General features: G+C 59.8%; 3 protein-coding genes across 15 annotated transcripts in view; all 3 read left to right on the forward strand.

Annotated features, from left to right (window-relative positions):
* Positions 1 to 11,637, forward strand: part of LRRC4B (leucine rich repeat containing 4B) — a 62,259-nt gene extending 50,622 nt beyond the window's left edge. For all 3 annotated transcript variants that reach the window (XM_042970340.1, XM_042970343.1, XM_042970341.1), the window contains exon 3: positions 9,329 to 11,637. In XM_042970340.1, the coding sequence (XP_042826274.1) occupies positions 9,329 to 11,182 (1,854 nt within the window). In that variant the 3' untranslated portion in view covers positions 11,183 to 11,637. The remainder of the gene's footprint in view (positions 1 to 9,328) is intronic.
* Positions 11,638 to 13,091: 1,454 nt separating this feature from the next.
* Positions 13,092 to 16,371, forward strand: ASPDH (aspartate dehydrogenase domain containing). 9 transcript variants are annotated; one of them, XM_015539341.2, is made up of 8 exons: positions 13,248 to 13,291; positions 13,753 to 14,158; positions 14,591 to 14,703; positions 14,948 to 15,032; positions 15,125 to 15,274; positions 15,358 to 15,578; positions 15,652 to 15,806; positions 16,193 to 16,371. In XM_015539341.2, exons 2-8 carry the CDS (start codon positions 13,769 to 13,771, stop codon positions 16,234 to 16,236), a joined length of 1,158 nt encoding a protein of 385 aa, XP_015394827.2. In that variant the 5' UTR covers positions 13,248 to 13,291; positions 13,753 to 13,768; the 3' UTR covers positions 16,237 to 16,371. The 9 variants fall into 9 exon arrangements, with proteins under 9 accessions (XP_042826305.1, XP_042826302.1, XP_015394827.2 ...); XM_042970366.1 differs by having other exon boundaries at positions 13,753 to 13,874; positions 14,559 to 14,703; XM_042970367.1 differs by having other exon boundaries at positions 13,753 to 13,843.
* A 137-nt stretch (positions 16,372 to 16,508) lies between these two features.
* On the forward strand, positions 16,509 to 20,446 carry JOSD2 (Josephin domain containing 2). Of its 3 annotated transcripts, none has more exons than XM_042970440.1 (5): positions 16,509 to 16,852; positions 17,439 to 17,601; positions 19,109 to 19,234; positions 19,890 to 20,084; positions 20,189 to 20,446. In XM_042970440.1, exons 2-5 carry the CDS (start codon positions 17,456 to 17,458, stop codon positions 20,286 to 20,288), a joined length of 567 nt encoding a protein of 188 aa, XP_042826374.1. In that variant the 5' UTR covers positions 16,509 to 16,852; positions 17,439 to 17,455; the 3' UTR covers positions 20,289 to 20,446. The 3 variants fall into 3 exon arrangements, with proteins under 3 accessions (XP_042826374.1, XP_042826373.1, XP_042826372.1); XM_042970439.1 differs by having other exon boundaries at positions 16,510 to 16,852; positions 17,442 to 17,601; XM_042970438.1 differs by having other exon boundaries at positions 16,511 to 16,894; positions 17,442 to 17,601.
* The last annotated feature ends 1,731 nt before the right edge of the window (positions 20,447 to 22,177 follow it).

Raw genomic sequence — 22,177 nt, forward strand, 5'->3', positions numbered from 1 at the left:
GGTCGGGTACACAATAGGCACTTAACAAATAACGGCTTTCCCCTTCTGCCTTATTGGGAACCTGCCCAGGATGGCATCTTGTTTCAGAGTCAGGATGGGATCAGCCTTGTATTGTTTGTGAGAGGAGGAGAAGAGAGGAACTGGCTGACTTTAGTCTTTAGGTATGCGTGTTAAATTTTAAGGGTAACCACTAAAAGAAGAGAAAAGGAAAATATATAGATTCTAAAATAGTAGATGGGGGAAATTGAATAAGAAAAAAAATCAATGAAAAAGATGACAGGAAAAGAGAAAGAATAGGCTGCAAAAAATCAGGACAAACAGTACAAAGTAACAGTAAGAATAATTCCAAATGTATTATTAATTACAATAAATGTAAATGGACTAAACTTCCAGTTAAAAGACAGCAATTTTCAGACTGTACTAAAAAACAAAATCCAGGGGCACTGAGGTGACTCATTTGGTTAAGTGTCCCAACTCTCAATTTCAGCTCAAGTCATGATCTAACGGTTCATGAGTTCGAGCCTCACCTCAGGCTCCATGCTGATGGTGTGGAGCCTGCTGGTGATTCTCTCTCTCTCCCTCTCTCTTTGCCCCTTTTTGCCCCTTCTGTGTGTGTTCTCTCTCTCTCTAAAAACAAATAAATAAACTTAAAATCCAAAAGACGCACCTAAAACATCAGGTCAGAATGGATGAAAGCAAAAAAGATGGCAAATGCTTACCAAAAAAAAAAAAAAAAAAAAAAAAAAAAAAAGAGTAAGTTGGAACCAGAAGGCTAGTGCTCTTTCAACTCCCAAGTTCCATCACTAAGGGTTTCAACGTGGTGGCATTGTCACCCAGGCCAAAAGGTGTGTAGGCCCACATCAACTGGCGTTACTGGGTGCTCTCCAAACCAGAGCCTTGTCTGTTCTGGGCTATTCATTCAACACACTTGGCTGAAGTCAGCCATGAACTAGGCCTTGTACTGGGGACAGGGAATGCGGAAACCATCCAGATGGACTCTCTACTCATACACTCATAGCCTAGCCGAGGAGAAGGACGTGTTAAAGCAATGTGATAAGAGAATGTGTTTGACACCTTAGTGAGCAGGGGAACAAAGAGGCTTGCTGGGGGAAGGCAACTGAAATTTCCCAGAGAATAAGGAGGAGGACAGCATTCCAAGCAGAGGGCACAGCCTCAGTGCAAAGGCAGAGAAGCTAGGCAGAGCCTGGTGAGCCTATGGAATCCATCCATACACCTCCATATGGCTGGAGTAGAGGAGAGGCACTGAGGCAGGCCTGCAGGGCTTTTGACCCCACGTCAAGGGTGATAGGGAGCCATGGGAGGACTATGAGCAGGGATGTGGCGGTGTCTGAACTGCATGTTAGCCTGTGTAGAGGAAGGATGCTGAGGAAGAAACTGGATGCCCAGAGATGGGACAAATGTTCATGATCATTAATAGCTGAATCAACAATGTTATGTATATATATATACATATATATACATACATGTATGTATATATATGTATATGTGTATATATATACTGCATGCTTGCCCTACTCCAAGTACTCACGATCGTGTCCAAGCCTCACAGTAATCGTGCAGTACCTGCGAGGAAAGAGGGTTCAGAGACAGTAGGGCACTTGCCGAAGGTCACATTGCTGATTGGCAGCAAAGCCAGGATTCAAACCCAGACCCAGCAACTCCCCGCTAGGCTGCTCCCCAGGCATCCTGCGGAGAAGGGAGAACTACTGGAATCCTGGTAAAAATAAAAAGCACTCGCTATTTAAAGCAACCCTACAGCACATCTTCAATAAAACCAGGCTTCCTTTGCAGCAACACCCCCGTCCCGCTCGGTTCCCAAGCGCATTAGTAAAGTGGTTGGGGGGACCCCACCCCCCCCCCGGGGAAATGCCCTTCGTCTCCCTCCACGCACACCCTTCCCGTGGCAACTGAGACAAAGCATGCGGAGCCGGAAGAGCCTCAGACGCTGCCGAGATGCACGCTGTGGACAGACTGTAGTTGGGGTCCCTCTATGCAGAGGGTCGGGGAGATGGCGCACCTGTGCCCTTCCCCGAGGGCACAGCGGGCAGCCCTACTGAGTCACTGGACCCCACTGAGCCTCAGCCTGCAGGTTCAAATCCGGCTCTGCTGCTTCCTCATTGGGTGACTTGGCAAAGCGGGTTCCTTCTCTGAAACGAAAGCCTAACAACACCTGCCTTGGGGGCTGCTGGGGGACAGCCGCCTTGGATGGAGAATGCGCAGCCCGGAACTTGGCACTTGTCACTGGGGCTCAGCGAGCACCTGCAGTGCCACACCCCGTGCCGGGCAGATGTCAGCGATTCCCCCGAGTCTCGAGGCTAGCTTTGTAAGGTGGACGTTGCGATGCCCTTTCACGGGGAATGGCCCCTCCCCCATCTGCTCCTTCAGAACTGCTTTATCCCCACGAAATAAAAAGCGATGGATGGATGAATGAATGAATGAATGATGAATGAGACGTTTGGGCTGGAAGAAAAGGGCCGAAGAAAAGGGAAGGGCAGCCTGAGAAGAGGGAACAGCATATGTAAAGGGGGAGGACCTGGTGAGATAGTTCCAGGAGTTGGCTGTGAAAGGTCACTGGAGTGAGGATGGCTAGGGTAGTGGCGGCAGTGAGGGTGCGGGGGAATGTGTAGAGGGGAGGGGAGAGGCAAGCAGGTGCCGGGCCAAGCAGGGCTTCTGATGCAGGCCGAGTCTTCTTCTCTGAGAGCACTGGGGAGCCATGGAAGGCCCTGGGTGTGGCAAGACCCTGGAGATGGGCTGTGGCTGTGAGACCTTCCAGAAGAGTGGAACCACAGGCTTGCTAGCCAACCCCACGGGTGAGGCCACAGGTGGCGTGGGGTCTGAGGCTGCAGGCCCGCCTTGGACCAGGAAGGTGGGCTGGGGGACCGCACTGAGAGCTGGGACCCTGGCAGGAGGGAGGAGCAAGCGGGCATTCAGTGAGCTCCCGCTCGGCTTGCAGGGACCTGGGGAGGCCCCAGAACTGAGTGCCACCAAGACCGAGTGAAGGCGCGGTGTCTCAGGAACCTGGCCCAGCGGACTTGTCCTTCTAGAATTCTCTGTCCAAACTCTCACGTCTAACTTTTTAAGAGCCCACCTCATTCTCTCCCTGGTGATTAGTGACAGCCAGATCCTCCAGCTGCTGCTGCTGCTATTGTTGTTACTATTATTATTTTTTTATTTATTTAAAAAAATTTTTTAATGTTTATTTCTTGTTGAGAGAGAGACAGAATGTGAGTGGGGGCGGGGCAGAGAGAGAGGGAGACACAGAATGCGAAGCAGGCTCCAGGCTCCGAGCCGGCAGCACAGAACCCCACGCGGGGCTCGAACCCGCAAACCATGAGATCCATGGCCTCAGCCAAAGGGCCGCTTAACCGACGGAGCCACCCAGGCGCCCCGTTACTATTATTTTTAATAGAAACAGCGAGTGAGGGCCTGCTCTGTGCAACACCAGCGTTTCCCAGGGCGATGATCAAAGGCACCCTGCGAGGAGGGTTCTGTGCTTGTGATGTTTGGGAAACCCAGAGTGGAGCGAAGTGGAACTGTCCTTTCCCGCAGGACTTCCCAGAACTTCAGCCCCCGGCAGCGGCACCTCCAGGAGGGACCGCGCGGCTCCTGTTTGATCAGGAAAGCTTTTTGTCACTGCTGTGGAGTAGCACCCCACGGAACGCACTGGGACCAGCCGGCCAAACTCTCCCCCTTGCTCCCTCGGAGGAGGAGGCGAGGGTGCAGTGACCCATGAGGCCGCAGGAGCCAAGCCCCAGGGCCTCTCAGGGTCCTGGGGCTGCCCCCGGTCTCGGACGCAGGCACGGCCACACCGCCAGCCGCCTGCAGAGACCCCAGGCCAGCGTGCTGTGCCCCTTCCCTCCAGCCCTGGAGGTCAAATCCCGCAGGTGCCACTCCAGGGCGGGGAGCTTCCCGAGGACCCATCCCCTGCCAGCGAGGACCCATCCCCCACCAGCGCGCTTTAGACAGACTCCTTCCTGCGATAGCATTTACCGAGGTTTTGTCCCATTCTAGAAGTTAGCTATGTTCACTGCAGGAACTTAAAGAAGGCAGAAGTGTGTTAAGGAAAATAAATAATTGACCCTGGCAATTCCATCTCAATGTCCCAAAGGAGGTGTAGCCCTGGGAAAGAATTCTGGATAGCCATGAAACTTGTTTTCAAAGTATATATCATGATATGGGAAAATACAGTGTACTACTATTAAGGGGAAATGCAGGGCCTAAGTGTGTGTGTGTGTGTGTGTGTGTGTGTGTGTGTGTTTGTATTTTTAAGTTTATTTATTTAATTTGAGAGAGAAAGAGTGCAAGGAGGAGAGGGGCAGAGAGAGAGAGAGTCCCAAGCAGGCTCTGAGCGGTCAGCATAGAGCCCTATTCGGGACTCAATCCCACAAACCATGAGATCATGACCTGAGCCAAAGTCAAGAGTCAGACGCCCAACCAACTGAGCCCCCCAGGCGCCCTGAAGGAAAGTATATTATGTCACCAAAATTTGTAAAATATGAGAAAAAAAAAGATGAAAAAGAGATATCTCTGCATTGTATGCATAGAGAAAAGACTGGAAGGATATATATGAAATTGTTCACGTAAGTTAACATAAATACATGTCCCATGGTTGACTTTCTTGTCTTCGTATACTTTTTCCTAAAATGAATATATAATACTTTTATCAGCAGGGGGAAAAGGCCCATGGAAATGTGCTCTGTTGTTCTATCTAACATCCCCAGAGGCCCGCAGGGGACTTTAGCCAATGCGTGGTAGAGAGGTGGGTCCTGTCCTGATTCCTGCTCTGAGCTGTACATTTTCCTCCACCATCCAGACTCCATCCCACTGTTCCTGGAAACCATTCAGGTGATCTGAGGGTCACGACGTTTTAACAGCCCAGATGTATTTCGTCGTCTACCCCTTTCGCCCTGAGCCCACAGAGACCACCTTGCTTAGGGCAGCTGCCGGAGGGGGGGGTTGTTTTCCTCGGGAATCTGGTTTCCAGGAAGGGACTGGACCTCCGTTCTGGTCAGAAAGGACCCCCAAGACAGTGCTGTGCTCCAAGCCCTGCGGCGGTGACCCCTGGAGGGGCCTGGACTCGGGTGGGTGACAGGGGCATATGGACAGCTGCGGCAGGGGCTGGGGGCTCGTGACACAGGAGCTGGGTGTTGAAGGGCAGATGGCAGGAGGCCAGAAGAAAAAGTAGGGACGGTCTTCCTGGCAGAGGGCACAGGAAGTACAGAGTCCAAGGGGCTGTGTTCTGGGACCTGCTGAGAGCAGGACAGGGGGAGGGAGCGACCCTGGAAGAGGAAGGGAGCTCATGCCAAGCCGATTGATGCCATTGGAGGGTGGAGACTGGGTCTTTTTTTTTTTTAAGTTTATTTATTTATTTATTTATTTAGAGAGCAGGGGAGGGGCACAGAGAGAGGGAGAGAGAGAATCCCAAGCAAGCTCCATGCCGACAGCACAGAGCCTGACGTGGGGCTTGATCCCATGAGCCACGAAATCATGACCTGAGCTGATGTCAAGAGTCGGACGCTTAACCGACTGAGCCACCCAGGCTGCCCAGAGACTGGGTCTTATTATGGGATGGCACCATCAGTGCGGAGCTGGAGAATCTTGCGCTGGGAATAATGGGGGTTCCTGGAGGGACCGGGGGTGTGGGTGTAAACAGAAGTCTGGGGCCAGGTGTCCGGGCGGGAGAGGAGGAGGCTGAGCCCGGCCGGGCCACAGATGGAGAGGAGGGGGTGAGACAGGGAACCGAGAAGAGAGCGGAGAACAGTGTCAGGCTCTCGCCTCTGATTTTCAGCTGGATGTGCCGGAAGGGGGCTCTGTGCCCCAGGAGCTGCCCTCCACAGGCTCTGGGGCCAATGGTGCACCACCGGATGCCAACAACAATAATATCGATGGGTCAAGAGCCCCTGAGCACTCTCCAGCGCGGGCATCGTGGCCCCCAAAGGGACTCCCGTTCTCCCTTCGTGGCCGGCTCTGGGTGGGAGGCTCAGAATGGGCTAGGCTGATAGCTGGGGGGCGGGGCGGGGGGGAGGAAGGGGACGTGAACCGGGCTCCAAGTTCACGGCCACACCTGCGTCTGCCCAATGGTACAAAGATGTTAAGAGATGGTGCCCCAGCCACTGGCTTCCTCCAGGCACTGTCAGAAATGGGCACTACCAGTCCCAGTTCATAAAGCTGCTGGAGGATAAAACTCAGTCGTACTCAGAAAGCATCAAGGAGTCAAGGAAGCACCCGGTACATCTGCACAGCCGAACACGCTGGCCACGCGGGGCCACTGAGCGCGCGGGCTACAAGCCACGCATGGAATTTCAGAGACTTTGTGCAAAGAGAGTGTAACGTACCTCCTTCGTCAGTTCTGTTGACGTGTTGAAATCATAACATTTTGGATATACTGGGTTGAATAAATATATTTTTAAAATTAATTTCACCTGTCTGGGGTTTGTTTGTTTCTTTCATGTGGCTTCTAGGAAATTTAAAAGTAACTATGTAGTCCGCACTGCATTTCTGCTGCATAGCACTGGCATAAGTAGTGACTGTTGTTATTTTGAGATTATGGCAGGACCGGGAATGTTGTCACTGTTCCTTAAACCAGGTGCCTCTCAGGTTAAGAAAAAAAACCAAAAAACTTTTTAAAGTGTTTTTCTACTTATTATAAAAGTAATTTTTTGTTCATTAAAAAAATATGGAAAGGGGAGCCTGAGTGGCTCAGTCGGTAGGCGTCCGACTTCAGCTCAGGTCATGATCTCCCGGCTCATGAGTTCGAGCCCCGCATCGGGCTCTGTGCTGACAGCTCAGAGCCTGGAGCCTGCTTCGGATTCTGTGTCTCCCTCTCTCTCTGCTCCTCCCCCGCTCCCACTCTCTCTCTCAAAAATAAATATTAAAAAATATTTTTTTTTACATATGGAAAGAGGGGCAACTGGGTGGGTGTCTCAGTCGGCTGAGTGTCCCGACTTCGGCTCAGGCCATGATGGCCCCATGTCGGGCTCTGTGCTGACAGCTCAGAGCCTGGAGCCTGCTTCAGATTCTGTGCCTCCCTCTCTCTCTGCCTCTCTCTCTCTTTCTCTCTCAAAAATAAACATTAAATTTTGTTTTAATATATGGAAAGAATAAAAATTTCCCATAATCCCTACCAAGCTCACTACCAAGAAGAGCTTGGAGTAGTTCCTGACAGTCTTTTCTCGGTGCATAGATGAGAACACCTAATTCTTCTGCTTCTTTTTAAAGTTCTACAAAGTCACAGGGCTCCTGGCTGGGTCGATAGGTGGTGGAGCGTGCAACTCTTGATCTCAGGGTTGTGAGTTCGAGCCCCACATTGGGCATAGAGATTAGGTTTAAAAAAAAAAAAAGGATTTATCTATCTGTTTATTTAAGTTCATTTATTTTGAGAAAGGGAGAGACCACAAGCATGGGAGGGGCAGAGAGAGAGGGAAAGGGAGAATCGCAGGCAGGCCTTGCTCTGACTCGGGGCTGGATCTCCCAAACCATATGATCATGACCTGAGCCAAAATCCAGAGTCAGCCGTGTAATGAACTGAGCCACCCAGACGCCCCCAAAATGAAATCTTTAACGTAGAATCCTACGAAGCCGTGACCGCATGGAATGCTGTTTAGAGTTCTCCATTTCCCCCTTAAGATTACAATGAAGTGTCCCCCCAAGGCATTAACTAGGCTTCAGAAACGCCATCTGATGGCTGCGTGATCTCAGTGTACCCAGCACCATGACTATGAGGGAGAATCTGGTAAGGTTCCACCTCCCAGGCCCAGCCCAGCACTGCCCCCCACCCCCCGTGACCCCTCAGCCTCAGCCTGAGAGGGGGCGGCCAAGTTCAGGGGTTAAGAGCTGGGACTCTGGGGGCAGGCAGCCTCAGTCCCATCCCTAGTCCGTCCTGTGTGACCTTGGGTCAGTCACTGCCCCTCTCTCTGCCTCCTGCTAAGATGGAGATAACTCATAAGCCCCCAAGTGGAACCCTTGAGGCCAGATGTGTTTTGGCATCTGATGTTAGGACAGGCGCTGGGGCGCCTGAGCTGGACGTCCCACTCTTGGGTCTCAGCTCAGGTCGTGATCTCACAGTTCGTGGGTTTGAGCCCCGCATCGGGCTCTGCACTGACAGTGTGGAGCCTGCTTAGGATTCTGTCTCTCCCTCTCTCTCTGCCCCTCCCTCCCCCCCAAACATAAATAAACATTAAAACAAATCTTTAAAAAAAAAAAAAAAGAAAGGTGAGGTACTAATGTGCAGCATATATCTGATAGCACCTCCTGGCTCTTCTAAACCCCATCAAGTGTGGGAATATTTCTAGAGTGAAGTGTTTGAATAGTCACATGAGTGGGATCAATAAAAGCTTTAAATAGCCTCCCCCGAGTTCTGATCGGGCCCTACCACCCAGTGGCATTTGGTGCCAAAGTTATGAACAATCTTCTGGTTTTCACAGCTTGATGGATTTCACAGTTGCAGATACTGAGTAAGTACCCATCTCGTAGGACAGTTTGTCGGATTAAATGAGTTGTTGCCCATAAAGCATTTAGAACGGTGTCCCGTGCCAAAGAAGGGCTCAGTGCATGTTAACTGTTGGTGTAAGTATTTTTAATCCGTTTTTTATTGAGGTGTAATTTACATACTGGAGTGTAATTTACATATAATGAAATGCCCCGTTTTATCTGAACAGTGCGGGGAGGTCTGACCGTCTTATTCATCCACGTGGCCACCACCCCAATTGGGAACATTTCCATCATCCCCAGAAAGTTCTCTCACGCCCCTTTCCCGCCTGGCCTGCCCACCCCCCCACCCCCACACACACACAGAGGGCCTCTTAGCACACGAACGACGTGGAACGGACGGGACCCTACCCCACTCGCCTTCTTGGGCCTGGCTTCTTTTGCTCAACGCGATGCCGGCCCACGAGATTCGTGGTGTGTGTGGATAATCGTGTTCCACCGTGCAGACGGACGGACACACAGCGTGTGCCTCTCCAGGGCTGACAGACATCGGGGTCGTTTCCGGTCAGGCGGTCATGAACGCAGATGCCGTGAGCGCCCATCACAGAACCTTGGATGGGCAGCTGCTCTCCTCTCTCCTGGGGAAAAAAAGACTCGGGAGTGGAAGGGCCGGGTGGTGTGTTGGGGTGGGGGTGGAGGGTTGTTTAGCCTTAACCGAAACAATCCAGTCGTTTCCCGAGGGTGGTCTTCCCGTCTGATACTCCCACCAGCAAGGGGCGGGGCCCGCTCTGCGCCCTCTCAGCCCGCATTCTCGCATTCTCGGTGACTCCCATGACCAGCATCGGCGTCGCTGATCCGTGTCTCCCCTCCCCCACCGCAGGTGATCCGGACCGACACGTTCAAGCACCTGCGGCACCTGGAGATCCTGCAGCTGAGCAAGAACCTGGTGCGCAAGATCGAGGTGGGCGCCTTCAACGGGCTGCCCAGCCTCAACACGCTGGAGCTGTTCGACAACCGGCTCACGACGGTGCCCACGCAGGCCTTCGAGTACCTGTCCAAGCTGCGGGAGCTCTGGCTGCGCAACAACCCCATCGAGAGCATCCCCTCGTACGCCTTCAACCGCGTGCCCTCCCTGCGGCGCCTCGACCTGGGCGAGCTCAAGCGGCTGGAGTACATCTCGGAGGCGGCCTTCGAGGGCCTGGTCAACCTGCGCTACCTCAACCTGGGCATGTGCAATCTCAAGGACATCCCCAACCTGACGGCCCTGGTGCGCCTGGAGGAGCTCGAGCTGTCCGGCAACCGGCTGGACCTGATCCGCCCGGGCTCCTTCCAGGGCCTCACCAGCCTGCGCAAGCTGTGGCTCATGCACGCCCAGGTGGCCACCATCGAGCGCAACGCCTTCGACGACCTCAAGTCGCTGGAGGAGCTCAACCTGTCCCACAACAACCTGATGTCGCTGCCCCACGACCTCTTCACGCCCCTGCACCGCCTGGAGCGCGTCCACCTCAACCATAACCCGTGGCACTGCAACTGCGACGTGCTGTGGCTGAGCTGGTGGCTCAAGGAGACGGTGCCCAGCAACACGACGTGCTGCGCCCGCTGCCACGCGCCCGCCGGCCTCAAGGGCCGCTACATCGGCGAGCTGGACCAGTCGCACTTCACCTGCTACGCGCCCGTCATCGTGGAGCCGCCCACGGACCTCAACGTCACCGAGGGCATGGCCGCCGAGCTCAAGTGTCGCACGGGCACCTCCATGACGTCCGTCAACTGGCTGACGCCCAACGGCACCCTCATGACGCACGGCTCGTACCGCGTGCGCATCTCCGTCCTGCACGACGGCACGCTCAACTTCACCAACGTCACCGTGCAGGACACGGGCCAGTACACGTGCATGGTGACGAACTCGGCCGGCAACACCACGGCCTCGGCCACGCTCAACGTCTCGGCCGTCGACCCCGTGGCGGCCGGCGGTGCCGGCGGCGGCGGCGGCGGCGGCGGCGGGGGCGGCCCGGGAGGCGGCGGCGGAGGGGGCGGGGGCGGCTACACCTACTTCACCACCGTGACCGTGGAGACCCTGGAGACGCAGCCCGGAGAGGAGACCCTGCAGCCGCGGGGGACGGAGAAGGAGCCGCCGGGGCCCACGACGGACGGCGTCTGGGGCGGGGGCCGGCCCGGGGACGCCGCCGGCCCGGCCTCGTCGTCCACCACGGCGCCCGCCCCGCGCTCCTCGCGGCCCACGGAGAAGGCGTTCACCGTGCCCATCACGGACGTGACGGAGAACGCCCTCAAGGACCTGGACGACGTCATGAAGACCACCAAGATCATCATCGGCTGCTTCGTGGCCATCACGTTCATGGCCGCCGTGATGCTCGTGGCCTTCTACAAGCTGCGGAAGCAGCACCAGCTCCACAAGCACCACGGGCCCACGCGCACCGTGGAGATCATCAACGTGGAGGACGAGCTGCCCGCGGCCTCGGCCGTGTCCGTGGCCGCCGCCGCCGCCGTGGCCGGGGGCGGGGGCGTCGGCGGGGACAGCCACCTGGCCCTGCCCGCCCTGGAGCGCGACCACCTGAACCACCACCACTACGTGGCGGCCGCCTTCAAGGCGCACTACAGCGGCAACCCCAGCGGCGGGGGCTGCGGGGGCAAGGGCCCCCCGGGGCTCAACTCCATCCACGAACCTCTCCTCTTCAAGAGCGGCTCCAAGGAGAATGTGCAAGAGACGCAGATCTGAAGCCGCCGGGCGGGGGCCCCGGGCCCCGGGCCGGACTGGGACCCTCCCCGCGGCCCCGCCGCCGCCGCCGCCGCCGCCGCCGCTCTCGGACCGCGCAGGGGAGGCCGGGGAAGCAGGGCTGGAAGCCCCGCCCGCGTGCGGACCCCAGGGCGGCCCCCCTCCGGCGAGGACAGGGTGGGGCGCCGGCAACCGAGCCGCCTCCGCGATTCTGGCCTCACCGCCCCGCCCCCCTCCCAGCCCCGGCGAAGGGAGGGGATGCAGGATTCGGGAGAAGTGGCCGGAACCCTCCGCTTTTCCGCCTCGCTCTCTCTAGCGACCCCTCCCCGCCCTCCGCCTTCCAGGGGAGAGAGGAGCTTTCCGGGGAGGGGGGGCGTCCTTTCCCCTCATCCCTGACAACCCTCCTTTTACGGTTCATTTTTTGCAGTTTGACGCCTGTCCCCCTCCTCCCGCCCCTCCGCCCCCCCCCCCCCCCGAAACTGAAGAGACGGACGACGCGCGCGCGGTCAGAGCCTCCGGACACCCTGCCCTGCCCCCCACCTCTGCCTCCCCCCCCCCCCGCCCTCACCTGCCCCACAGACTCTTTTGATACTGAAGGGAGGTTTGCGTCAATGACTACCTGCTCTGTAATTACTTTAAAAAAAAAACACGGAAAAAGTAAAAAAAAAAAAATTTTTTTTTGGTCATGAAAGCATAGAGGACAGAAAACAGAGTGAATGCGGGGGGGGGGGAGGGGGCGGTGCAAGGAGAGGACGGAAACGTCAGGTGTCAGGGGCCCCTCCCGAGGGTCGGCAGGGTCAGCACCTCTGGGTGGTCTTAGGCCCCCTCCCCCCCCCTTCGAGAGCCCCAGAGAGGGGCTCAGTCACCCCGCACACCTGGCCCTTGTGTTTAGCCTCCCCACGGCTCACGTGAGCCTCCCCCCCCCCCCCATGCTCCCTGGTTCCACAGGCTGGGAGGCTCCTCGTTCTGATCCAGGAGCCCAGGATCGAGGTCGTGGGCAGGGCCGTGCTTCCCCTCGGGGCCTCTAGGGGAAGATCCTTCTTGCCTCTTCCAGCTCCGCGGCACCCCACGTCCCCCACGTCTCCACATGGCCTTCCTTCCGCGCACACTCCGTCTCTCTGTGCGGATTTCCCCTGTTTTATAGGGGACACTGGTCCTACAGGATCAGGGCCCAGCACGACCTCGTCTTCGCGGCATCATCCGCAGAGACCCTGTTTCCAAATAAGGCCACGTGCACAGGTCCTGGGGGTCAGGACTTCAACAGAACCTTTTTAGAGGACGCGACTCGACCGGCCACAGAGCCAAACCCAGAGCGTCGGTCCCCTCTGCCGACCCACAAGGCACTGGGGGGAGAAAGCGAGTCAGGCTGAAGGAGGGAAGGAGTGATGTGCTCCCGCTGTAGCTGGGCCTGCGGGCCGAAGCCTCGCCTCTGTCCTGCTTACGCCGAGGCAGGAGGGGGGACGGGTCGGCCCGGGAGCGGGAGGGGGCCGCGCTGTAACTCAGAAGGGCGGGGGCTCACCCAGAGCCCTGGGAGGGACAGGAGCCAGCAGGTGGGTGCCAGCTGGGTCCACCGGGACAGTGGGCAGATGCCGTTTAGTGCTGTCTAGCCAGGCCCAGGCCACTGGAAGCAGAGGGTCCACGGCGTCCCATCTCTCCCCCACCTGGGGCTCCAAAAGCAAATTCCTCCCTTAGGGACCTGACAGCCGCCTGCCTCTGGGGTCTCCGGCCCTGTCTGTCTGCATCTGTCTGCCCCTGCCTGTCGACCCGGGACTCTGAGCCCGGCTCCCCTGTCGCTCCTTTCATGCTCTCTCTCTCGTCCTCGTTCGGTGCGATCCTGGTTGCCATGGCAACACTGCGGCGGGTACCAGGTGGCGGCTGGGGGCGGGGAGCCGCGCTGCCGCAGCCTCCGCCATCTCCAGTGCCAGGCACCTGCAGGGTGCGGTGGCCGGGCCTCACTTGGGGGGGACCTGGGTGTCTCCCCAGGCCTCACGGGCTTCTCCTTGGTCAATGGGAGTCGGGGGAGGGGAGGACCCGGTGTGGGAGTGAGAATACAAGATGGGGGGGGGGGGTGGGAGCTGATGGCATCGTGGCTGGAAGAAGGGTGCGTGAAAGGTGAGAAGTCAAGGTGAACTGAGGGCCGAGCAGACTGGGACAGGGCTGGTGGTGGAAGCTGGGAGGAGCGGGGCTCCAGCTCCTGCTGCCTGTAGGGAGATGGGGCGCGGAGACCAGGCCCGGCCTCCCTGGGAACTCGGGGCGGGCAGGAGATGTGGGCCTGGCCCAGCCGGGGACGGACGGAATGGCCACCAGCCCAGAGAAGATGGGGCGGGGCTGGAGGTCCAGGGAGAGGCCCTGAGACAGCGACAGGAGGGAAGGAGAGAGTCAGGGACAGAGAACCAAGGGAGGAAAACATGGAGGGAGGTAGACGAGAAACACGGGCGCGAGGCACCGGGCTGGGCAGGGGCGCGGCAGGGCCAAGGACAGGGCCGGAAACTCAGGAGCAAGGGACGGAGAGCCCAGAGTCCCCAACACCGTCTCCTCTCCCTCACTCCCAACCCTCTCTGCCCCCACCCCAGGCAGGATGCGGTTTCCATGACAACCTGGCCGGGCAGAAAGGGGGGCTGGGGACTGCAGAGGAAATTTTCCACATCAGCAGAAAGGGAGGAGGTAGAATGCAGGAAGGAAGGGACTGGGCAAGGTGAGGGCCCCCCAGGGCCCCGGAACCCCAAGTCCTCGTGCCCACTGCCCCGGGATTCTCACCCGCCCCCACCTGGCGAACCTGCACCCTCTCCGCCGCCGCCGGACCACTGTGGGGAGAGGGGAAGGTTCTGGAGAGGATCAAGGGTCCAATGTCCAAAGATCAGCTACTGCCCAGGCCTGGAGGGGACGGGGGCGGTGAGCAGCTGCCAGAGCTCAGATTCAGGGTCATGGCTTCTGACAGCGTCCCGAGGAGAGTCGGGGTGGTGGGCTATGGCCGCCTTGGTGAGTCACTGACCCTCTGGGCCCCTTCCCGGGCCTCTTTCTGAAGCCCCCAAAACCCCGTGCCCTCCACACACACACCTTCATCCGTGTCTTTGTGCCCCGGCTCTGCCTGTGTCTGTCTAAATATCTTCCACTCCCCCGACCCCACGGGGCCCCCTCCCCTCTCTCGGTGTCCGCCCCGCCTGTCCCGCCTTCCGGCTTCTCTGTCCTCCACCCAAGTTTTTGTGTGCCCCCCGCCCGCCCCCTGCGTCCATGTACCCCCTCCCTCATCTCTGGCATTCGCTCCCTGGGTCTCTCTCTCCCTCCCTCCTGTCCTTGTCCTTGTCCCCCTCCCTCTGGGTCTCTGTCCCCTCTCTCTGGGTCCCAGTCCCCTCTCTCTGGTCTCCCTCCCTCTCCCCAGGACAGTCCCTTGTTTCTCACCTGCTGACTCAGGGACCAGAACTGGGCCTCGAACTTGTTTTTGTCTGGAATCGCGACCCGGGACGAATGGCAGGGAGCGTGCCTCCTTCCCTGCAGCTCCAGAACCTCGCTGCCCTCGGGGAGAGGTCAGTGATCTCACCATGAGTGGGGCTCCCTGGAGCTCCTGTCCTGGCCTCCCTTAGGTGCTGTGATCGCAGGCCAGTCTGTCACCCTCTCTGGGCCAAACCAGAAGCGGGACAAGCCTGTCCATTCTGCTTCCCCTCTCAGGCCAGGGTGAAGAGGGACAGGCCTCCAGAGACTCTGAGGGAATCTGAGGAGGAGAGGTCCGACACCTCTCCAAGACCCTCCCCCATCTCTCCCTTCTCCCAGGCACCCCGACCTTGTAGTGGAAGTGGCCCATCCCCAAATAATCCAGGAATCTGGGGCACAAATCCTGCGCCACGCCAATCTCCTGGTGAGCCCCGCCCAGTCTGCCTTGGCCCCACGTCACCCCGAAGTGGCATCCATCCCCTGACCTCAGACCCCCCCCCCCTCCATCCGCCCCAGGTGGGGTCCCCCTCAGCACTGGCTGATCAGGCCACAGAGCAGCGGCTCCTGGAGGCCTCGCACCGCTGGGACCATGCTGTGTTTGTGGCCCGGGGGGCCCTGTGGGGCACTGAGGACATCACCAGATTGGACGCAGCTGGGGGCCTCCAGGTGAGGGCCCGCTGGGCTCCCCGGCGATCCAGAGGGGGACCTCCAGAGACCCCCGATCCCCTCACCCTGGCTGTCACTTCCAGAGTCTTCGTGTCACCATGGCCACGCACCCCAATGGTTTCCGGCTTGAGGGACCGCTGGCGGCAGTGCGCAGCACTGAGCATCGCACGGTGCTCTATGAAGGTCCCGTCCGCGGGCTCTGCCCCTTCGCCCCCCGCAACTCCAATACCATGGCGGCCGCTGCCCTGGCTGCCCCCAGCCTGGGCTTTGACCGCGTGGTTGGAGTGCTTGTGGCTGACCTCAGGTGAGCTAAGGTGTGGGGGTTGGGGTTCGGGCCGGGGCCGGGCCAGCCACACTGACCGCCCTGCCTGCCCCAGCCTCGCAGACATGCACGTGGTGGACGTGGAGCTGACGGGCCCCCCGGGCCCCACAGGACGATGCTTTGCCGTGCACACCCTCAGGGAGAACCCCGCAGAGCCAGGCGCGGTCACGGGCTCTGCCACCGTTACCGCGTTCTGGCGCAGCCTCCTGGGTGCGGCCCCCTCCCCAAGCCCTGCCCGCCCCGTGCTCTGCGGAGCTTGGGTCTCCGCCTCTGCCCGGTTCTGCAGCTCTGATTCGGTCTCTGCTGACTGATCTTTATTTCTGTGTCTCCACCTTCTAGTCCACGACTTTGAATCCTTATGTATCTGTGTCTGTCCAAGCCTCCTTTCTCTGAGTTTGTGTCCCCCTCTCGCTGGGACCCTACCACCTCTCTCGCTGCGTGTCTCTGTTCATCCCCCAGGTCTCTGTCCCCCTTTCGGTCTCAGTCCCTCTCTCTAGATCTTCCTCCACCCCCACCCTGGTCTGTCCCTGCCACCAGGTGTCTGCCCCTCCTCATCTCTCTGCCCCAGCCTTTTAGTCCCTGTATCTCCCCCGCAGGCTGCTGCCAGCTCCCCTCCAGGCCGGGGATCCATCTCTGCTGAGAAGCCGCCTCCTTCCCTAGTGGACACCTTCGTCTCATTTACGGCCCCTCACTACCAGCCCGCTGCTGCCCTGACCTCGGTTACCCCGGCCCTTCCTCCTGGCTCAGTAAATATTGGAGACCCTTCTCCCTACAAGCCCTGATGTCTCCGGTCCCTTGCTGCCGTCCTGTGACGTCACGCGGCGATCTCACACTAGCATTGGCGCCATCACAGGGGAGGAGCACTCGCGGGAGCTACACTCCCGGAAGCTATCGCGAGAGCCTACCCACTACATTTCCCAGAATCCTCTGAGCACCAGGGGGCGCGGCCGTACGCGAAGGGGCGGGCCTCTGCACCGCATATTTCCGGGATTCACCGCGGGAATGGCACTGCAGCTCCGCGTTCTCGGGGCGGCAGTGGACTTCCGGGCCAAGCTGCCCGGAAGTTGCGTGAGGGGCAAAGGGCCTTCGCGGGGGCCGCCGGAAGCTGTAGTCGGGGCACGCGGGGGCCGCCGGGAGCTGTGTGTGTCGCGGCCGCCCAGTCGGCGTCGTGCTGCCCGCCCCGCACTCGGAACCCACAGCCGCCGCCCAGGGGGATGCGGGAGCCCCTGGTTTCGGGGAGCAGAGAGGCAGGCGGGGTGAGGGGCGTTGCCAGGCAACGGGCGAGCGCCGTGGTTGGGGTACGGGTCGGGGAAAGGGCTCTGTTCCTTGGTGTCCGGGGAGGGGGCCCTGTTGCCGAGTGATGGGAGAAGAGAACCCCGTTGTTTGATAGGGGAGGGGAGTCTTCTGTTGCTAGGCGACTGGAAGAGACCCTGTTACCTAGAAACAGGGGAGGAGGATTTCTCCATTGCTAAGTAACCAGAGAAGAGACTTGTTACCTAGTGGGGCGGGGGTCCTCTGTTGCTACGTAACCAGAGAGGGCGCCTGTTACCTAGGGACAGGGGAGAGAGGTTGCTAGGTGACCACCGGAGGGACCCTTTCTCTTAGGGATGGGGGGGGCGGTCCTCTGTTGCTAGGTGAGTAGGACAGCCTTTTGCCTAGTAATGGGGGATGGAGGTACCCTGTTGTCAGGAGAGCACCTGGGGAGCAGGGTCAGGGGCCTCGTGTCCCCTCAGGCTGCCCTAAGACCCCAGCTCAGTGGCAGTGGCCCCCAGGGCCCGCTGGCAGGTTGGGCCTCCAGATCCCAAGCCCCTGAGTACCTTCTCCCCCCCCCCCACCCCCAAGCAGGAGCCGAGGACGGTATGTCCCAGGCCCCAGGAGCACAGCCGAGCCGGCCCTCCGTTTATCACGAGCGGCAACGCCTGGAGCTGTGTGCCGTCCACGCCCTCAACAACGTTCTGCAGCAGCAGCTCTTTAGCCAGGAGGCTGCCGACGAGATCTGCAAGAGGTGACCATCACCCGCCCTAACTCCTGGAGACACAGGGCCGACGGGCAGAGCGACCCACCCGGGTCTCGGGGCACGGCTGGGACAGAGCCCCGGGGCTTTCTGCTGCCCCAGCACCCGCCTGGGGAACCCCGGGACTGAGAGATGGAGAGGTTGCCTCTCACACCCGTCCTTGGCCATGGCCCCGGCCCCAGCCCCAGCCCAGGCCTCCCCTTCCCTTATCTGGACCCTCATCCCCTCCAGCCTCTTAGCTTCTGGTTTTTCTCTGCCAGTCCGCGCCACACACGGCCCCAGTGCTGACCCTGCCCTCCCTCACAGCCCTCATGTGGCTCCCCAGCAGCCCTGGGAGAAGTCCCAAGTCATGCAGCCTAATAGCCAAGGCCCTGCATGCTCTGGGCCCCACCTTCCTCTGCAGTGTCCCATCTCACTGTACCCCCCCCAAACCAGATGCCTCCCCAGTCCCCGAAGGAGCCCTACTACGATGCCTCCGAGCTGTGCCTTCTTTCTGGCACAGCTTCCTTCTCTCAGCAGCCCGGAATGTTCCTCCTCACCATGCAAGATGTCAAACATCGCTTCTTTAGTATTGCTCTGCCTTGTCTCCTCTCTGTCCCCGCAGCCCCCGCCCTGGCTCAAGCCCATCATCTCCCAGATCCTCCCTCCTGCCAGTAACGCACACGATGCTACACCCAGAGATGACCCTGTCTTCCCCACTCTTACGGCCCTCCCGTGGACCCCCAGTACCCGCAGGCAGAGTCCCAGCCCCTCAAACTGAACATCGCAGAATTTATTCATGTGTGTCATTCACGACAGGGATCCATCAACTCTTTTACACCAAAGGCCATGCTGGAGACCCAGAGATGAGGCCAGTGTGAGCCCTGCCCTGAGGGAGGCCAGGGAAACAGATGCACAGGAAAATAATACACAGACTTTTCCTCTCCGGCCCCTCCCCCTGCCCTGCCCACCAAGGGCCCGGAGAAAGAACAAAGGTGCCACTGTTTGGAGAAGGCAGGACCCAGAGAGCCAAGTGGTGGCGGGGTGGGCCCCCTGAGCTGGGGGATAGCAGGAGGAAAGACTGAGAGGGGAGCACAGGAGACGTGGTCGGGGACAGGTGGCTGGGAGGGGGTGGGGCGGGACTGAGGCTAGGAGGCCAGCTGAGGGACTAGGACTTTATCCTGGGGTGACAAGGCACCAGGGAGGGCAGGGAACAGGGGAGCGGTGGGGTCAGTGTCAGGTGTGGAAAGAGCCCTGGGATCGGAGGGGAGGCTGGAGGCTGGATGAGGGTCCAGGTGGAGGAGGACGAGACCTGAGCGGGGGGAAATGTGGTTACGGGACGGGGCAGAGAGAGTCGGGGACAGGGGGAATCAGGCTTGGGGCTGATGAGCCACGCGGCTGCGGAAAGGGAAGAGTCCAAAGGCTGGGTGACTCAAGGGCCCCGGGACTCTCCTGCGTTGTGGGGAGGATGAGACCTTTGCAGGGGCCCCGTCTCAGGCTCTGACCCTCCCCCGCCCAGGTTGGCCCCGGACTCCCGGCTGAATCCCCATCGCAGCCTCCTGGGCACCGGCAACTATGACGTCAACGTGATCATGGCCGCCCTGCAGGGGCTGGGCCTGGCCACCGTGTGGTGGGACCGAAGGAGGTGGGACCCCAAGCGCTTCATCACGTGTGCTGAGCCTGGCACATGGGTGCGGTGGGACAGCAGGAGGGGAACCGGTGGGCAGGAGGGAAGAAAGAAGGGGCAGACGGGGGGAGGGTCGGCACGGGTGGGTGCTGGACAGAGGGCAGGCCGACGGGCTGGGAGATGGTCATCCGGTGACCGAGTGGATGGTAAAAGGGTAGTTGGACGTGTTGAGTAGGTGGTTGGTGGCGGGGGGGGTGTGGATGGGCAGAGGAGTGGTTGAGTGAATAAAGGATAGCAAATAGGTGGTCGAGTAGTTAATTGGATGGGTGGACGGATGGACGGGTTCCGAGTGGATGCGGACTCGGGAGGATGGTGAGTAAGCCGAGTTGGTGGCTGGCCGGTCGGTTGCGTCATTAGGTGGATGATGTTCGGGTGGACAGTTCACGGGCAGCTGGGTGCGGGGGTGGTTGTTAGACGGCTGGCAGTTTGGGTGCCTGGGTGGTGGGCGAGTGGGAGGAGACGAAGGGGGCGCTGAGGAGAGTCCTTGGGCAGGCGGGGGGGGGGGGCACTGCTGCCACGCCAGCCTGGGTCCCGTGAGCTCAGTAACGTTGGGCCGGCAGGTGCTCGCTGAGCACTGGACCCAGACGGTGGCGTCCCCACCCCTCCCGCACAGGCCCCTGTCCCAGCTGGCCCTGCCCCAAGTGCTGGGACTGATCCTGAACCTGCCCTCACCCATGTCTCTGGGGCTGCTGTCCCTGCCGCTCCGCCGGCGGCACTGGGTGGCCCTCCGCCAGGTGGACGGCGTCTACTACAACCTGGACTCCAAGCTGCGGGCGCCTGAGGCCCTGGGGGACGAAGACGGCGTCAGGTGAGGGGGAGGCGACTCGGGCTGGGGCTCGGCGACCGACTCCCCCACCCCAGGAGGCGGCGCGCGGGGCCCCCGGGCCTCAGTCTCCTCGCTTCTCTGCCCAGGGCCTTCCTGGCGGGGGCGCTGGCTCAGGGCCTGTGCGAGGTGCTGCTGGTGGTGACCAAGGAGGTGGAGGAAAAGGGCTGCTGGCTGCGGACAGACTGACCCCGCGGAGGAGAGAACCAGGCCACCGTCCGTGCGGTCCCCGTGCATCCACGTCTGGCTCCTGAACGCCAGGGAAGGACCCCGCGGAGGCCCAGCCCCTTTTCCGCACCCCCTGCTCCCCAGTGCCGCTGCTGCCCTCAATAAATCTGCCGATTTGCTCCCGGCCTGGCCCGCGTCCGCCTGGGGGGGCCCTCGCCTCCGGTTACTCCCGTTTACCAGAGAGGCCATCAGCCCGGCGGGCACTGCCGGGAGCCCGGAGCCCGGGCGCCGACTCTCCACCACTTCCCGGCTTCGCCAGCTCGTAGGAGTTGCCCACCTCCCTGGGCCTCAGTTTCCTCGTCTGTAGCACAGCAGAAAACAGCACAAAGACCCATGCTTGTGAGCTGGTGGGAGAGACCGGGAACAATGTAGAATGTTCAGTGGGGCGCCTGGGTGGCTCAGTTGAGCCTCCGACTCTTGATTTTCGGCCCAGGTCCTGATCTCGTGGTCGTGGGATCGAGCCCTGCGTCAGCTGCCACACTCAGCGTGGAGCCTGCTTGGGATTCTCTCTCTTCCCTCTCTCTGCCCCTCCCCAGCTCGCTCACTCTCTCTCAAAACAAATAAACATTTCTAGAATGATCGATGGGATAACTGCTGAGGAGAAAACAAGTTTCTTGATTCTCAATTCTCCCCCATCAATTGCTCCAAAAGATGACCCCCGGAATTGCCAATATGCTCCGGTAGGTGACAAAGGGCTGCAAAGGTCGCTAATCCACTGACCTGAACGCAGGGAAATTATCCTGCGTTATCCGGGTGCCCGAGGCAATTGTGAGGGTCCTTACAGGTGGAGGAGGAGGCAGGAAATTCAGAAAGAAGGCAGCAGGTCAGAGATGCCACGCGGCCGGCAGCCTCGAAGACCAGAAGGGGCCACGGCCGGGAAGCGGAGCCACCTCTAGGGGCCGGAACCGGCAAGGAAACGGATTCTTCCCGGGCCCCGGGGGGGAACAGCCCTGCCCAGGACTCCAGCCCAGGGAGGCTCACCGGACTTCCGGCCACAAGCGTAAAGAGTAAATGTGTGTTGTTTAAGGCACTGGCTTTGTTCGAGCAGCCGCAGGAACCAGTACACTGGTTAGGATTCTTCTAGCACCGAGGGCCTCTCTGAGAAGGAGGGAGCTGCGGGGAGGTGCGGGGGGGGGGGGGGGGGGGGGGGGGGGGGGGGGGGGGGGGGGGGGGGGGGGGGGGGGGGGGGGGGGGGGGAAGGCATTCCAGGCTGAAGGAGCAGCGAGCGCAAAGGCCCTGAGGAGGCTGGTGTGACTGGAGCGACGCTGGGCAGGGAGGTGACAGGGGGAAGACGGTCGGTCCCTCGTGGATTTGAGCAGGAGGACAGGCACCAGTTAGGTGTCTTCTCTCCACATTCTCACCTGAGCAGGACCCCCCTCCTGTTCTGGCTCTTTTCCCCGGGGGCCTCCGTCCCCCATCCCCCCATCCCTCGCTGGCCCTGCCGCTTCCTTGTCCTTGTCCTGTCAGCCATTGACACGGCTCCCTGGCCCTACTTCTGGGTCTGGCCTGTGCTGCCGAAGCCAGGCGAAGCCAGGCGCTTGCTCTCAGGCTGGGAGGAAGACATAAGAGGACAGGAAGCACCCGCCCCCCACCGTCCCAGTTGGCGGGGGGAGTGTTTTAAGGGGGACCTTCAGGGGCCAGGGGAAGATGAGGGAACCTGGGGTTGCTGGCTCCAGAAGGCCATGAGGGCTCTCCAGAGGGCCAGTGGGAGGGAAGGGGGCCATTCCAGAACCTGAAAGAACTCTCAGTGAAACCTGGAATCCGAGGAGGGCAGTTGTTACTGACAGGTGATGAGGGTGGGTCCCCGCCAGGCCACAAGGCCTCCAAGGGGTCACTGAGGGCTGGACTTG

Source organism: Panthera tigris, chromosome E2 (genome assembly GCF_018350195.1).
Source record: "Panthera tigris isolate Pti1 chromosome E2, P.tigris_Pti1_mat1.1, whole genome shotgun sequence".
In the NCBI taxonomy this organism is placed as follows: Eukaryota; Metazoa; Chordata; class Mammalia; order Carnivora; family Felidae; genus Panthera; species Panthera tigris.

Bases quoted from the DNA above. Each gene is read 5' to 3' on its own strand.
- JOSD2 (XM_042970440.1), top strand. From the start codon at position 17,456: ATGTCCCAGGCCCCAGGAGCACAGCCGAGCCGGCCCTCCGTTTATCAC. The intron at 19,235-19,889 runs GTGGGACCCCAA...CCTCCCGCACAG, and splicing joins GTGTGGTGGGACCGAAGGAG to GCCCCTGTCCCAGCTGGCCC. The intron at 20,085-20,188 runs GTGAGGGGGAGG...TTCTCTGCCCAG, and splicing joins GGGGACGAAGACGGCGTCAG to GGCCTTCCTGGCGGGGGCGC.
- ASPDH (XM_015539341.2), top strand. From the start codon at position 13,769: ATGACAACCTGGCCGGGCAGAAAGGGGGGCTGGGGACTGCAGAGGAAA. The intron at 14,159-14,590 runs GTGAGTCACTGA...CTGCTGACTCAG, and splicing joins GGTGGGCTATGGCCGCCTTG to GGACCAGAACTGGGCCTCGA. The intron at 15,033-15,124 runs GTGAGCCCCGCC...CATCCGCCCCAG, and splicing joins TGCGCCACGCCAATCTCCTG to GTGGGGTCCCCCTCAGCACT.